This window comes from Ambystoma mexicanum, chromosome 13 (genome assembly GCF_040938575.1).
Source record: "Ambystoma mexicanum isolate Mex_15411 chromosome 13, UKY_AmexF1_1, whole genome shotgun sequence".
NCBI classification, from domain to species: domain Eukaryota; kingdom Metazoa; phylum Chordata; class Amphibia; order Caudata; family Ambystomatidae; genus Ambystoma; species Ambystoma mexicanum.
The window spans coordinates 840,019,101-840,034,448 of record NC_090938.1 but is presented as its reverse complement, the minus strand read 5'-3'; the positions used below and the strand labels follow the sequence as shown (position 1 = coordinate 840,034,448).

The window sequence follows — 15,348 nt, the reverse complement described above, 5'->3', positions numbered from 1 at the left end:
GCCAGGACCATCACCTTTAGACAGCGGCAGGCCAGGACCAGCAACTGTAGAGAGCGGCTGGCCAGGACCAGCACCTTTAGACAGTGGCAGGCCAGGAACAGCACCTTTAGACAGCAGCAGGCCAGGGCCAGAACCTTTAGACAGAGGCATGCCAGGACCAGCCCCTTTAGACAGCAGCAGGCCAGGACCAGCACCTATACACAGGGCAGGCCAGGACCAGCACCTTTAGACAGCGGCAGGCCAGGACCAGCACCTTTAGACAGCGGCAGGCAAAGACCAGCACCTTTAGACAGCAGCATGCCAGGACCAGCACCTTTACGCAGTGGCAAGCCAGGACCAGCACCTATACACAGGGCAGGCTAGGACAAGCACCTTTAGACAGCGACAGGCCAGGACCAGCAACCTTAGACAGCGGCAGGCCAGGACCAGCACCTTTAGACAGCAACATGCCAGGACCAGCACCTTTAGACAGCGGCAGGCCAGGACCAGCACCTTTAGACAGCAGCAGGCCAGGACCAGCAACTGTAGAGAGCGGCTGGCCAGGACCAGCACCTTTAGACAGTGGCAGGCCAGGAACAGCACCTTTAGACAGCAGCAGGCCAGGGTCAGCACCTTTAGACAGAGGCATGCCAGGACCAGCACCTTTAGACAGCAGCAGGCCAGGACCCGCACCTTTAGACAACAGCGTGCCAGGACCAGCACCTTTAGACAGCGGCAGGCTAGGACCAGCACCTTTAGACAGCAGCAGGCCAGGACCAGCACCTTTAGACAACGGTGTGCCAGGACCAGCACCTTTAGACAGCGGCAGGCAAAGACCAGCACCTTTAGACAGCAGCATGACAGGACCAGCACCTTTACACAGTGGCAAGCCAGGACCAGCACCTATACACAGGGCAGGCCAGGACCAGCACCTTTAGATAGCGGCAGGCAAAGACCAGCACCGTTAGACAGCAGCATGCCAGGACCAGCACCTTTACGCAGTGGCAAGCCAGGACCAGCACCTATACACAGGGCAGGCTAGGACAAGCACCTTTAGACAGCGGCAGGCCAGGTCCAGCAACTTTAGACAGCGGCAGGCCAGGACCAGCACCTTTAGACAGCGACATGCCAGGACCAGCACCTTTAGACAGCGGCAGGCCAGGACCAGCACCTTTAGATAGCGACATGCCAGGGCCAGCACCTTTAGACAGCGGCAGGCCAGGACCAGCACCTTTAGACAGCGGCAGGCCAAGACCAGCACCTGCAGACAGCGGCTGGCCAGGACCAGCACCTTTAGACAGCGGCAGGCCAGGACCAGCACCTTTAGACAGCAGCAGGCCAGGATCAGCACCTTTAGACAGAGGCATGCCATGACCAGCACCTTTAGACAGCAGCAGGCCAGGACCAGCACCTTTAGACAACGGCGTGCCAGGCCCAGCACCTTTAGACAGCGGCAGGCAAGGACCAGCACCTTTAGACAGCAGCATGCCAGGACCAGCACCTTTACACAGCGGCAGGCCAGGACCAGCACCTATACACAGGGCAGGCCAGGACCAGCACCTTTAGACAGCGGCAGGCAAAGACCAGCACCTTTAGACAGCAGCATGAGAGGACCAGCACCTTTACGCAGTGGCAAGCCAGGACCAGCACCTATACACAGGGCAGGCTAGGACAAGCACCTTTAGACAGCGACAGGCCAGGACCAGCAACTTTAGACAGCGGCAGGCCAGGACCAGCACCTTTAGACAGCAATATGCCAGGACCAGCACCTTTAGACAGTGGCAGGCCAGGAGCAGCAACTTTAGACAGCGGCAGGCCAGGACCAGCACCTTTAGACAGTGACATGCCAGGACCAGCACCAGCACCTTTAGACAGCGGCAGGCCAGGACCAGCACCTTTAGACAGCGGCTGGGCAGGACCAGCACCTTTAGACAGTGCAGGCCAGGACCAGCACCTTTAGACAGCAGCAGGCCAGGACCAGCACCTTTAGACAGAGGCATGACAGGACCAGCACCTTTAGACAGCAGCAGGCCAGGACCAGCACCTTTAGACAACGGCATGCCAGGACCACACCTTTAGACAGCGGCAGGCAAGGACCAGCACCTTTAGACAGCAGCATGCCAGGACCAGAACCTTTACACAGTGGCAAGCCAGGACCAGCACCTATACACAGGGCAGGCCAGGACCAGCACCTTTAGACAGCAGCAGGCAAAAACCAGCACCTTTAGACAGCAGCATGCCAGGACCAGCACCTTTAAGCAGTGGCAAGCCAGGACCAGCACCTATACACAGGGCAGGCTAGGACAAGCACCTTTAGACAGCGGCAGGCCAGGACTAGCAACTTTAGACAGTGGCAGGCCAGGACCAGCACCTTTAGACAGCGGCATGGCAGGACCAGCACCTGTACACAGCGGCAGGACAGGACCAGCACCTTTAGACAGTGGCAGGCCAGGACCAGCAACTTTAGACAGCAATATGCCAGGACCAGCACCTTTAGACAGCAATATGCCAGGACCAGCACCTTTAGACAGCAATATGCCAGGACCAGCACCTTTAGACAGCAATATGCCAGGACCAGCACCTTTAGACAGCGGCAGGCCAGGACCAGCACCTTTAGACAGCAATATGCCAGGACCAGCACCTTTAGACAGCGGCTGGCCAGGACCAGCACCTTTAGACAGTGACATGCCAGGACCAGCAACAGCACCTTTAGACAGCGACAGGCCAGGAGCAGCAAATTTAGACAGTGGCAGGCCAGGACCAGCACCTTTAGACAGTGACATGCCAGGACCAGCACAAGCACCATTAGACAGCGACAGGCCAGGAGCAGCAAATTTAGACAGCGGCAGGCCAGGACCAGCACCTTTAGACAGCGACATACCAGGGACAGCACCTTTAGACAGCGGCAGGGACAGGACCAGCACCTGTAGACAGTGGCATGCCAGGACCAGTACCTTTAGACAGCGACAGGCCAGAACCAGCACCTTTAGACAGCGACAGGGAAGGACCAGCTCCTTTAGACATTGGCGTGCCAGGACGAGCACCTTTAGACAGTGGCAGGTCAGGATCAGCACCTTTAGACAGCAGCAGGCCAGGACAAGCACCTTTAGGCAGTGGCAGGCCAGGACCAGCACCTTTAGACAGCGGCAGGCCAGGACCAGCACCTTTAGACAGAGACAGGCCAGGGCCAGCACCTTTAGACAGTGGCAGGCCAGGACCAGCACCTTTAGACAGAGACATGCCAGGACCAGCACCTTTAGACAGCGGCAGGCCAGGACCAGCACCTTTAGACGGAGACATGCCAGGGCCAGCACCTTTAGACAGCGGCAGGCCAGGACCAGCACCTTTAGACAGAGACATGCCAGGGCCAGCACCTTTAGACAGCGGCAGGCCAGGACCAGCACCTCTAGACAGCGGCATGCCAGGACCAGCACAAGCACCATTAGACAGCGACAGGGAAGGACCAGCTCCTTTAGACATTGGCGTGCCAGGACGAGCACCTTTAGACAGTGGCAGGTCAGGATCAGCACCTTTAGACAGCAGCAGGCCAGGACAAGCACCTTTAGGCAGTGGCAGGCCAGGACCAGCACCTTTAGACAGCGGCAGGCCAGGACCAGCACCTTTAGACAGAGACAGGCCAGGGCCAGCACCATTAGACAGTGGCAGGCCAGGACCAGCACCTTTAGACAGAGACATGCCAGGACCAGCACCTTTAGACAGCGGCAGGCCAGGACCAGCACCTTTAGACGGAGACATGCCAGGGCCAGCACCTTTAGACAGCGGCAGGCCAGGACCAGCACCTTCAGACAGAGACATGCCAGGGCCAGCACCTTTAGACAGCGGCAGGCCAGGACCAGCACCTCTAGACAGCGGCATGCCAGGACCAGCACAAGCACCATTAGACAGCGACAGGCCAGGAGCAGCAAATTTAGACAGCGGCAGGCCAGGACCAGCACCTTTAGACAGCGACATACCACGGACAGCACCTTTAGACAGCGGCAGGGACAGGACCAGCACCTGTAGACAGTGGCATGCCAGGACCAGTACCTTTAGACAGCGACAGGCCAGGACCAGCACCTTTAGACATTGGCGTGCCAGGACCAGCACCTTTAGACAGTGGCAGGCCAGAACCAGCACCTTTAGACAGCGACAGGGAAGGACCAGCTCCTTTAGACATTGGCGTGCCAGGACGAGCACCTTTAGACAGTGGCAGGTCAGGATCAGCACCTTTAGACAGCAGCAGGCCAGGACAAGCACCTTTAGGCAGTGGCAGGCCAGGACCAGCACCTTTAGACAGCGGCAGGCCAGGACCAGCACCTTTAGACAGAGACAGGCCAGGGCCAGCACCTTTAGACAGCGGCAGGCCAGGACCAGCACCTTTAGACAGAGACATGCCAGGACCAGCACCTTTAGACAGCGGCAGGCCAGGACCAGCACCTTTAGACAGAGACATGCCAGGGCCAGCACCTTTAGACAGCGGCAGGCCAGGACCAGCACCTTTAGACAGAGACATGCCAGGGCCAGCACCTTTAGACAGCGGCAGGCCAGGACCAGCACCTCTAGACAGCGGCATGCCAGGACCAGCATCTGTAGACCGCGGCTGGCCAGGACCAGCACCTTTAGACAGTGGCAGGCCAGGACCAGCACCTGTACACAGCGGTATGCCAGGACCAGCATCTGTACACAGCGGCAGGCCAGGACCAGCACCTGTACACAGCGGCAGGCCAGGACCAGCACCTTTAGACAGTGACATGCCAGGACCAGCTCCAGCACCTTTAAACAGCGGCAGGCTAGGACCAGCACCTTTAGACAGCGGCAGGCCAGGACCAGCACCTTTAGACAGCGACATACCAGGGACAGCACCTTTAAACAGCGACAGGCCAGGACCAGCACCTTTAGACATTGGCGTGCCAGGACCAGCACCTTTAGACAGCGGCAGGCCAGGACCAGCACCTGTAGACAGTGGCATGCCAGGACCAGTACCTTTAGACAGCGGCTGGCCAGGACCGGCACCTTTAGACAGCCGCAGGTCAGGACCAGCACCTTTAGACAGCGGCAGGTCAGGATCAGCACCTTTAGACCGCGGCAGGTCAGGACCAGCACCTTTAGACAGTGGCAGGCCAGGTAGACAGCGGCATGCCAGGACCAGTAACTTTAGACAGCGACAGGCCAGGACCAGCACCTTTAGACATTGGCGTGTCAGGACGAGCACCTTTAGACAGCGGCAGGCCAGGACCAGCACCTTTAGACAGCGGCATGCTAGGACCAGCACCTTTAGACAGTGGCATGCCAGGACCAGTGCCTTTAGACAGCGGCTGGTCAGGACCAGCACTTTTAGACAGAGGCAGTTCAGGATCAGCACCTTTAGACAGCAGCAGGCCAGGACCAGCACCTTTAGAAAGCGGCATGCCAAAACCAGCCCCTTCAGACAGCGGCATGCCAGGATCAGCACCTTTAGACAGCGGCAGGCCAGGACCAGCACCTTTAGACAGTGGCAGGCCAGTACCAGCACCTATAGACAGCGCCGGCCAGGACCAGCACCTTTAGACAGCAGCAGGCCATGACCAGCACCTTTAGACAGCGGCAGGCCAGGACAAGCACCTTTAGACAGCGGCATTCCAGGACCAGCACCTTTACAGCAGCAAGGCAGGACCAGCACCTGTACACAGCGGCAGGTCAGGACCAGCACCTTTAGACAGCGACAGGCCAGGAGCAGCACATTTAGACAGAGACATGCCAGGGCCAGCACCTTTAGACAGCGGCAGGCCAGGACCAGCACCTTTAGACAGAGACATGCCAGGGCCAGCACCTTTAGACAGCGGCAGGCCAGGACACGCACCTTTAGACAGCAGCATGCCAGGACCAGCACCTTTAGACAGCGGCATGCCAGGACCAGCACCTGTAGACTGCGGCTGGCCAGGACCAGCACCTTTAGACAGCGGCAGGCCAGGACCAGCACCTGTACACAGCGGCATGCCAGGATCAGCACCTTTAGACAGCGGAAGGCCAGGACCAGCACTTTTAGACAGCGGCAGGCCAGGATCAGCACCTTCAGACAGCGGCAGGCCAGGACCAGCAGCACCTTCAGACAGCGGCAGGCAAGGACCAGCAGCACCTTCAGACAGCGGCAGGCCAGGACCAGCACCTTCAGACAGCGGCATGCCTGGACCAGCGCCTGTAGACAGCGGCAGGCCAGGACCAGCTTTTAGGATTGTGACAATTATAGCCACTGCAAAACTTTTACACAAGCGATATACTTAGATATAGCAAGGACTGGACCCTCACCCAAGGACTCACCAGCGGAGTGGATACTGGAACCCGTCTGTGTCTGAAGTGTAGGAGAACCGATGCTATAGGAATCCCCCTGAAACTCCTCTCTCACCCAGTGACAAAAAAGCCCCAGGCGGAGAGAAGAACTCAAGGGAAACCCTCGAGGGGAATAAAACCCTGCGCGTCTGGATATCGTCTACTTCAGATGTTTCTTCTAGCAGAAGGCTGGTTCAAGGCAGTGATGTCTACCCTGGAAAAGACGAAAAAGATATAGTAAGTTGTAAAATAAAGGGTATAGTAAGGTAAGTAAAAGAGAAGCGGACGAGTGTCACCCCTTTAAATGTTGAATGCAGTGGGTAATGACACAAGGACCTAAGATCCGGATCCTTGAGAGGTTTCACTATCAAAGAAATAAGAGTTAGACCAAGATAGTGAGAAGGAATAGTGACTGGGTTTCTACTGACTGAAATGTACCTGGGACGCGAAACTGGATAGTATTTGAGCTGTAAACAGAAAGTTGTGTAATGGTTCTTGTAAGGAGAGGACTGAAAGATAGGAGATTACAGAGTTAGGCAAGAACTAGTAGTTGAGCAAAACTAAGAAGCTAACACAGTCCTTTACTTCCGAGGAAGCCGGAATAGGATTGGAGTGGGAGCGCAAAGGAGAAGTCTGTGTATGTGTAAGCGTTCGTTCTGGGAAGTCTGGGGTACAGTTTTCAGGTCCACTAGTATGAGTCAATTTGCTCTGATAATTTGAAAACAGAAACAGAAAGTGAGCTTGAACAGAGTTTGTAAGAGGGACAGGAAGACAAAGCCTAGGTCCGCACTTACTAAGCGTTATTTCAGAAGAGTAGCAATGCATCTGCTTGTTGGAGAGAGTGCCAGGTGTGCTGTGCGCGGCGTAGGGGGCAGAGCCAAACTGCCATTCGGGAGTCGAACATCTAGACTGCTGCAAGCGGGATGGACCGCCATTTTGGGAATAAAAATGGATGCCGCATACCGTCGAGTCCACTGATGCCAGAGTGACCAGCGCCTCCCAAGGGGCTTGACAGTATGCCCCCTCCGAAAGGTCGGGGCACCCGGTTTACCAGAATGACAACGATAGAAGCGGCAAAGCAAACCCGGTGCATGGATAGCAGAAGCGGGTTCCCAAGAACGCTCCGCTTGCGAATAACCACGCCAATCAATCAGATATTGAAGGCGGCCCCTGTAATAGCAGGAGTCGCAAATGCCAGCAACCTCAAACTCAGGGTCCGAAGGAGTAGAAACAGGAGGGGGATGAGAACCCCTGAGTCTAAAAAAAACGGTCCACCACATCTTTCTTCAGCTGGGAAATGTGGAAAACAGGGTGAATTCGGGACCAAGAGGGAGGGAGACGTAGACGAAAGGCAGCGGATCCCACACATTGTACAATCGGGAAGGGAGCAAAGTACTTAGGTGGCAGCTTAGAAGGCACCAAGTGACGGGGCAGAAAGCCAGAAGCCAACCATACAAGATCGCCTGGAACCAGTCGTGGGGCTGGAGTACGGCATCTGTCGGCAAAACGTTTGACACGTTCTTGAGCGACCAGAAGAGAGCTCAGAGTAGATCGCTGGCCATCCTGAATAATCAATAGTAAACTGTCCAGATCAGGAAACCTAGATGGGGAAGAGAGACCCACAGGAAAACAGGTAGGATGGAAACCATAAGAGCAAAAGAAAGGGCTGGTGTTCAGTGCAGAATGTCTAGAATTATTATAGGCAAATTCTGCCATGGGCAATAATTCGCACCAGTTGTCTTGGGAGGCCGAAATATAACAGTGTACGTATCCTTCAAGAGTCTGATTTAGGCGCTCTGTCTGACCATTGTTTTGTGGGTGGAATCCAGAACTCAGAGCCCTGTTGATGTTAAGACTCTTGCAGAACTGGCGTCAGTATCGCAAGATATATTGTGGCCCTCTATCCAAAACAATGGTCTCAGGGAGACCATGCTGTGAAAATATCTGTGCAATGAAGATCCTTGCCATCTGAGCTACTTGGGCTGTGGCAGAAGTATTACGCAGTTGGACCTTCTATGGTGAGGGCAGAGCTTTAAGTAGGCCGGGGCTGGCCGGGACAGAGTCTCAGCCCTCTCCAAAAACTGCTTAGAATGGGGGCTCGAACGCCCTCTACTGATTTCTTCCAAACAGCATGTAATCTGCACAATTCCTTCAATGTCAAGTGACTAAAACGTAAAGTACGTTAAGGCTTTGTGCCCCACTTCTGATGTGGGGCACATAGTGAGTAGGGTCTATGTGAACGAGTGGTGCCATGGATTACAGGGGCATAGCTGCAGTCAGTCAGTGGATGATGGGGCCATTACCACATCAGATTGAAATCCACCACCTTCAGGAACACGCTGTTGCCGCCCATTACACCACTGAGCAGGGCCGACTTTAGGGCAGGGCCGGGCATGCAACTGCTCGGGGCACCATTAGCCCCCGCCATGCCAGTTCGGGAGAGTCTTTCAAGGGCTCCCCAAGATGGCGTGGTGGGTGAAGGCAAGGCAGGTGCCACGCCAGCTCGGGGGAGTCTTTCAAGAGCTCCCCAAGCTGTCATGGTGGGTGAAGGCACCGCAGGCGCCCTATTTAATTAAATGCGCTCTGCTCACCTGCTTGTGCTGGGAACGCCAGCAGGAGAGCGGGGCGCTTTTTATTACAATTCAGCGCGGCTCTCAAACCAGCACGGGCTGCAGCCGCTCTGTATCGAAGTGCTTAACTCCCCGCTCATGCATGGGAGTGGGGAATTAAGCACTTAATTGCACACAGCAACAAAACATTTGGCTACCCACCGCACCCCGGCACAGATCCCGGTCATGGGTGCTGGGAGAGGGTGGTGGGGGCGCCAAATTGTGTTGACCCGCCCCGGGCTCTTCCGGGGTTAAGGCCGCCCCTTCCACTGAGAACCGTTCTGTGTCTGCTGCAGGACACTATTACTCTGGTTTGGGAGGTTTACTTTGTAAACAGTTTTTTCTATGAGATTAAGAAGTTGGAGTACTGTGTTGTAAAGATGAACAAGAGAGGGGATGAGAGGGCTTTTTGCCTTAAAAAAAAAAGCAGGAGCTTCAGACTTCTCCCTTTTTATACTTAAATGAATACAATGGTATTAAGGCGGGAGCTCCTGTGTTACTTTCTTAAAGCAAAAGCAATCTGTGCAGTTAGTCTTCACAAAATGGTGTTCCAACTCCTCTCAAGTATGGCTGAAAGTATAAAGGAATAGGTTAAAAAGTAATAATAAAATAACTGCAAGTTGGTTTCCAGATGTTGTGTGATTATATGCGCCCAGCATTACCTTATTGATTTCTCACTCCACTAAAAGCACTGGGAGAGGGGATTGTCGCGTCCCTCTTTGTTAAATAATGTCATGTTATGGTATTGCAATTTATACTGCACACCAATGCCATTTTCGTGGCCTCCAGGCGCTTACGGGGGTCTGAATAGGAGGTAATGGCCGCGCAAGAGAGCTTTTGCTGTGCTGTTATTAGCAGCAGTTCGGAGGAACAGGTCACTGTGTTGGGTTTCCTTCTAGGTGCTATGGGTTAGATGTTGTTTTGGTGTGTAGGTCGGGAGTGTTTGCGTGCCCGTGGCATAGTGCTGGAGATTTAGTGTGTTGGGTTGAGTGACATTACAGAGGGGAGGTGCTTTTTGCTGTGTGATTGCCGGTTTGTGCTGTGGTAGGGGTTTGTGTGTGTTGTATTTGGTGGTTGAGCAGTGAGTTTGTAGGAAAGCGGAAGGTTTTTAGTAGGTTTAATGGTGAGGGAGGTCTGTGCGCTCTTGTAAGTTGCATTGTTTCGATTAAGCTGCATTCCTGATTTCATGGTTGGGCGTTGGCCGTCCTAGTATTTCTGTAAGAACATAGTACACTGTCGGCTGTAACCCACATCAATCTTACTCCTTATGAGTAAGTCTTGGGCGCTAGTGAAAAGGCACCCACATGGGACAAGCATTATGTGTTGCATAATTCCATGGAGTGTGCAGATTCACAATAAACCGACAGTGTTATTGTTGCCACCATTGTTTTGACGCAGCCAAGCTGACTGCTCAGTAACCTTGCAATCTTCTCCCTTTACCCAGATCTACCTGACGCGTCCATCTGTCTGTCCACAAGCCCTGTACGAGGTGATGCTGAGCTGCTGGTGCCGCGATGCCAAAGACCGTCCATCTTTCCAGCAGATCCACCAGTTCCTGATGGAAGACGCTATGAACATGGTGTAATTCTTGCGAATGGACAGCTTGGGGCGTGACCCTTTGTGCCCTGATTGTAGGCCGGGTGTCAATGAGGGCGATGATCCACCCACTGGAGCCAATGGAACTCTATTCACACCCCGATGGCTGAATCTCTGCTTGAACTTTCCAGCGATAGCCGTAGAACCTTCTAGATCTCTTGCTATTAGTAATCTCAGGGGCACAAGGATTGTCTAGCAGACCTCTCCACACTCAAGATGGGGAAGGGCTGCAACCAACCAGGGCAGTGCCTCAAGTCATGGAAAGCCTACTGTGTATCTTAAGTCTACTGGGAAAACTGGAGCATGGTGGGGGATCCCCAGGACCCCCAAACACTGGAGAATCTTTGCACCTCATTAAGAACCATGAAGAGTTGACTTTCTGGCAAAGGATCGGTTCATGGGGGACCTGTGAAAAACCCACACAGGGACCCGGATTGTCCAGGGACTTCTTCCTCTTAGTCTGTTGAATGCTCCCCTCAATAGGACTGGAAGCCACCTGTGGACCGTGTTTACTAGAGAATGAAACATTCATGGGGGGAAAAGGGGGCACCCTTTGTGGAAAAGGTTTCTAGACAGTTCCTTTTTGGAGCCATGTGGTCCTCTGCCCGTCCAACAGGTCTGCTAAGAATCCACCAGATGATGCTCGACTCCAAACACAGAGGACCCGCTCTTTCCCTTGATTTTTATACTTTCAGCAAACACTGGATGTACATGTATTAAAGACCTGATTTGGTGAGGGGTGTGGTGTGGAGTAGGAACAGTTGGTGGAGCGAGGGGAATATGAACTATAACGCTGCCAATCATAGGTGTACACAGGTGCATAATCCAATCAGAGTCTTCATTTTGTTGTGCTTAGGACAATGCAATGCTGAAGTCCTTGTTTGTCAACAGCAATGAATGCAGCCGAATTAGGCATCACTCCATGAACGATACAAAGCAGCGGCCCCCCGCCCCCACATGCTTAGCAAAGTGATTCCTAAAACCTGCTGCTCCCAAATTTATTCTGACTCTCTGGGGCATACATATCCTACAGAACGATAAGGCTTCTCAATAACTGATGAGTAGAAGACACACTCCTTCTTCACATGCAACATAAGAACATGTATCCCACTTCTGCCACCATGAGGCAGAATGTTCTCCAATGGAGTGTTTCTTACGCATTTCAGTAGAGGATAAAGATCTAACAGATCTTGGTAATTCAGCATCTGTCACCCACACACCACTTGATCTGACTAGAGAAAGAGTGTCCCACTTTGGTAAAACTGGATCCTTGCGGCTGAAGCATTTCTTCTGCAGACACATATTTACCAGGATGTCACAGGCTCTATCGCATACACTCAGTTAGGAGATTGTGAGACACACTTTGCTAAATATACTTATCTGAAGCACCTTCAAGGCTAATACTGTATATGTACCTAACGTCCGGGCTGTACCCCATGAATGGCAAATGTTTAACTCCTCCGTGCCCTGAAATGTCATCTGACTGGAGCTCAGAACTTTTAGGTCACACGATTCATAATGGGATCAAAAATGTTAGCTGTCTTCTGATGTCACATACAACCTAACATTTGGCTGTTTGCTTCATATCATAAGGTAACATCCAGGGAGGGAGACTATAAGAAAGGCTGTCAGGCCGGTGATTAGGGTTCCAACCATCTTCGCACAGGAAGCCTTTGTGTGGCCTCCGCTGAGCCCGGACATTAGCGGTGGCACAGACCTCTGTGTGTGTCGAGCCTCTCATGCTCACAGCAGGCCTCTAGATCAGCTCCCTCCCAATGGACAGCGTGGACCCAGTCCGCTTTTTCTCCTTAGTTCTTTGATAGCAGCTCTTGGCTTGGGTCCATAACACTTTCTAATTGTTGTGTCTAGTGCTGTGTGGTGTTGCTTTATTGGAAAACAAAGGAATCCGGTAGTGTTTGGTTCTCCCGGCTAGCACGGAGAACCCGCTGTCACCAGAAGCTGTGTCTTTCCAATAATGCCCTGTTGCTGGCGATGGGAATTTGAGACATCACAGATGTTTAATGGTGTGGTGAGCGGTGGAGGGTTCTGTGATTTTTATTTTGTATTATTTCTAAGTGAATGTTACAGCAGTTGAATGGTTCGGGAAGTGTGGGAGCAGGAAAGAAAGAACTTGCGTGCTCTTACAGCTGAGTACTCTTGCCAAGGATGCTGCAGACTTCCCAAGTATCTGGCCATCCGTTCCTTGGCCTCTCTCTTCTGGGAATATGACATGAGTTGAACGCTCGGACCGTGTGATTGCATGGCACGGTCTGTGTATGCCAACACCAGAAGCCCACGCATCTTATGCACCAAGCTCAGGTGTGTTTCCGGTGAGGCTCTTTTGTTCAGGACAGACACCGATGTGACCAATTTTGGTGTTTATACAGAAAAGTTATTAAAAAAAATATGGTGAATGAGAGTGAGCTAGGCAGGGAAAAGTTGCAAACAAGAGAGTAAGAGAAATCAAGCGAGTGTAAGCAAGCACAACACACTCACTGAAAACAAGTGAATGAGAAAAGGTGAAAGAGATAAAAAGTCAGTGAAAGAGGGTGAGTGAAACAAACGAGAGAAAGTGTGTGAATTATTGAAAGAAAATAGGAGAAAACTAGAGAATGAAAGTAAGACCGAAAGAAAAAGAATGAGTGGGAGAAAATGATTTGTCTTGAGTGGAGTTGATTGGACAGAACAAATGGAGGGTGGAGAGAAACAAAGTGAGAGAGCGGAAAAAGAATTGAATGGGGAAGGAATGAGTGAGAAGAGTAAAAAAGAGTAAGTGAAGGGGACAGTGAGTGAGAAAAAAAATTAAGAAACTATTTGAGAGGCAGAAAGGAAGTGAAAGAAAGTGTGAGGAAGAGGCTGAGTGAAAGGAAAAGAGAGTGAGTGGAGGACAGACGAGGGACCAGAGCGATGCCTGAACAAAGAACTAGTGCCACACAGGCTCTCCCCTTTCGGGATGACTCTCTGTGAGGCTCTCAGCTATGCGTCCCTGCGGCCCCTTCTGTGCCACCCTTACAGTTACTCCTGCACCGCCTCTGCAGAGACTCCTGCACTACCTCTGCAGAGACTCCTGCACCTCCTCTGCAGAGACTCCTGCAGGCACCTGCACTGCCTGTGCAGAGATTCCCACACCGCCTCTGCAGAGATTCCCGCACCACCTGTGCAGAGATTCCCGCACCGCCTCTGTAGAGATCCTGCACCACCTCTGCAGAGACTCCTGCAGACTCCTGCACCTCCTGTGCAGAGATTCCCGCACCGCCTGTGCAGAGATTCCCGCACCGCCTCTGTAGAGATCCTGCACCACCTCTGCAGAGACTCCTGCAGACTCCTGCACCTCCTGTGCAGATTCCCGCACCGCCTCTGCAGAGACTCCTGCACCGCCTCGGCACAGACTCCTGCACTGCCTCTGCAGAGACTCCTGCACCGCCTCTGCAGAAACTCCTGCACCGCCTCTGCAGAGACTCCTGCATCGCCTCTGCAGAGACTCCTGCACTGCCTCTGCAGAAACTCCTGCACCGCCTCTGCAGAGACTCCTATACCGCCTCTGTGCAGAGACTCCCGCACCGTCTCTGTAGAGATCCTGCACCAACTCTTCAGAGACTCCTGCACCGCCTCTGCAGAGACTCCTGCAGACTCCTGCACTGCTTCTCTAGAGACCCTCTTGGTTCTGCCCAGGGCTTAACCTCCACCGCAACCTCCTGGGCCAATCACGTTGTAATGTATTCTGTGCTCTTTGTATTTTTTATTTCATTTTGGAACATGTCTCTCCTGCTGATGTTGTATTTGTTTCTTGAAATCTAGGATTTGTAAATATTTGGAGACCGAAAGAGAATAAGATTTTGACACTAATATATGGCGCTGTTTGTAGCTGTGCTCCCCCTCCCCAGGTGTTAATAAAGCTTTGTGTTTTCATTAACAGCCCCATTGTTTGCGTTCACACCTTCATTTTCACCTGACTCTCAAAGGGGTAAATAGCTTAAGTCTTGAGTGAGCAATCGCCGGGCATGCTTGCTGGAACTTGTGCATGAGTGAACAATCCTCGGGCACGCTTGCTGGAACCTCTGCACGAGTGAGCAATCCCCGGGCATGCTTGCTGGAACTTGTGCATGAGTGAACAATCCTCGGGCACGCTTGCTGGAACCTCTGCACGAGTGAGCAATCCCCGGGCATGCTTGCTGGAACTTGTGCATGAGTGAACAATCCTCGGGCACGCTTGCTGGAACTTCTGCACGAGTGAGCAATCCCCGGGCACGCTTGCTGGAACCTCTGCACGAGTGAGCAATCCCCGGGCATGCTTGCTGGAACTTGTGCACGAGTGAACAATCCTCGGGCACGCTTGCTGGAACTTCTGCACGAGTGAGCAATCCCCGGGCACGCTTGCTGGAACTTCTGCACGAGTGACGATCCCCGGGCACGCGTGCTGAAACCTCTGCACGAGCGAGCAATCCCTGGGCACGCTTGCTGGAACCTCTGCACGAGCGAGCAATCCCCGGGCACGCTTGCTGGAACCTTTGCACGAGCGAGCAATCCCCGGGCATGCTTGCTGGAACTTCTGCACGAGCGAGCAATCCCCGGGCATGCTTGCTGGAACCTCTGCACGAGCGAGCAATCCCCGGGCATGCTTGCTGGAACCTCTGCACGAGCGAGCAATCCCCGGGAATGCTTGCTGGAACTTCTGCACGAGCGAGCAATCCCCGGGCATGCTTGCTGGAACCTCTGCACGAGCGAGCAATCCCCGGGCATGCTTGCTGGAACCTCTGCACGAGCGAGCAATCCCCGGGCATGCTTGCTGGAACTTCTGCACGAGCGAGCAATCCTCGGGCATGCTTGCTGGAACCTCTGCACGAGCGAGCAATCCCTG

At 53.4% G+C, this 15,348-nt stretch overlaps 1 protein-coding gene across 5 annotated transcripts in view; it reads left to right on the top strand.

The window, feature by feature from the left end:
* The window catches only part of DDR1 (discoidin domain receptor tyrosine kinase 1), a 318,555-nt gene extending 304,150 nt beyond the window's left edge, over nt 1-14,405 (top strand). For all 5 annotated transcript variants that reach the window (XM_069635358.1, XM_069635356.1, XM_069635355.1 and 2 more), the window contains one exon: nt 10,339-14,405. In XM_069635358.1, coding sequence (XP_069491459.1) covers nt 10,339-10,479 — 141 coding nt within the window. In that variant the 3' untranslated portion in view covers nt 10,480-14,405. The remainder of the gene's footprint in view (nt 1-10,338) is intronic.
* The last annotated feature ends 943 nt before the right edge of the window (nt 14,406-15,348 follow it).